The 592-nt window shown below is 33.8% G+C and overlaps 1 protein-coding gene across 1 annotated transcript in view; it reads right to left on the reverse strand.

Annotated features, from left to right (window-relative positions):
* Positions 1 to 592, reverse strand: part of LOC107584654 (electrogenic sodium bicarbonate cotransporter 1-like) — a 57713-nt gene that overhangs the window by 15204 nt on the left and 41917 nt on the right. The window contains exon 17 of the mRNA XM_016271364.1: positions 328 to 441. Coding sequence (XP_016126850.1) covers positions 328 to 441 — 114 coding nt within the window. The remainder of the gene's footprint in view (positions 1 to 327; positions 442 to 592) is intronic.

A 592-nucleotide genomic window follows, 5' to 3' on the forward strand; every position in this document is an offset into this window, starting at 1 on the left:
TTATCTATTGATCTGTTATATATTATATCATGTATTATGGTTTGTTAACATTACTAATGAAAGTTATATTGATTCAGCTTGTGCCGATACAGATTTTGCGGTAACAATACGAGCACTGGATTCTCACAGGACGCACAGTTGTGTCTGTTTGTGACACACACGTATTAGAGGTTTCAAGTGTCGGACTTCAGTGAGTGGATTGAAGGTATGATAATAATAATATATGCAATAATAATAACAATAATAATATGGTACTATTAAAGGATTACTGTAACATAGAAGTTCCCTCACAAAGACATTAAACCCACTCATCACACACATACACACCTTGAATTCACTTGGCACTAGCAGTTTGGGTGTATCCACACCGACGAGCGCGTCCACACCACAGAAGATCAAAATGGCCAGAATAATGGCGAAATCACTGATCAGTTTGCGGACCTGCGAAATATAATCAACCATTCAGCATATTAATTCACATGAACAGTTCAAATAGTTCAGAATATGAACAAATAACACTGCTTTTTTTTAGCATCGAGATTTTATGTTTATTTTATTATTTATTTTATGTTTCTCAAATAAAATAAAACAA

Source organism: Sinocyclocheilus grahami, unplaced genomic scaffold (genome assembly GCF_001515645.1).
Source record: "Sinocyclocheilus grahami isolate Dianchi unplaced genomic scaffold, SAMN03320097.WGS_v1.1 scaffold61.1, whole genome shotgun sequence".
NCBI lineage: Eukaryota > Metazoa > Chordata > Actinopteri > Cypriniformes > Cyprinidae > Sinocyclocheilus > Sinocyclocheilus grahami.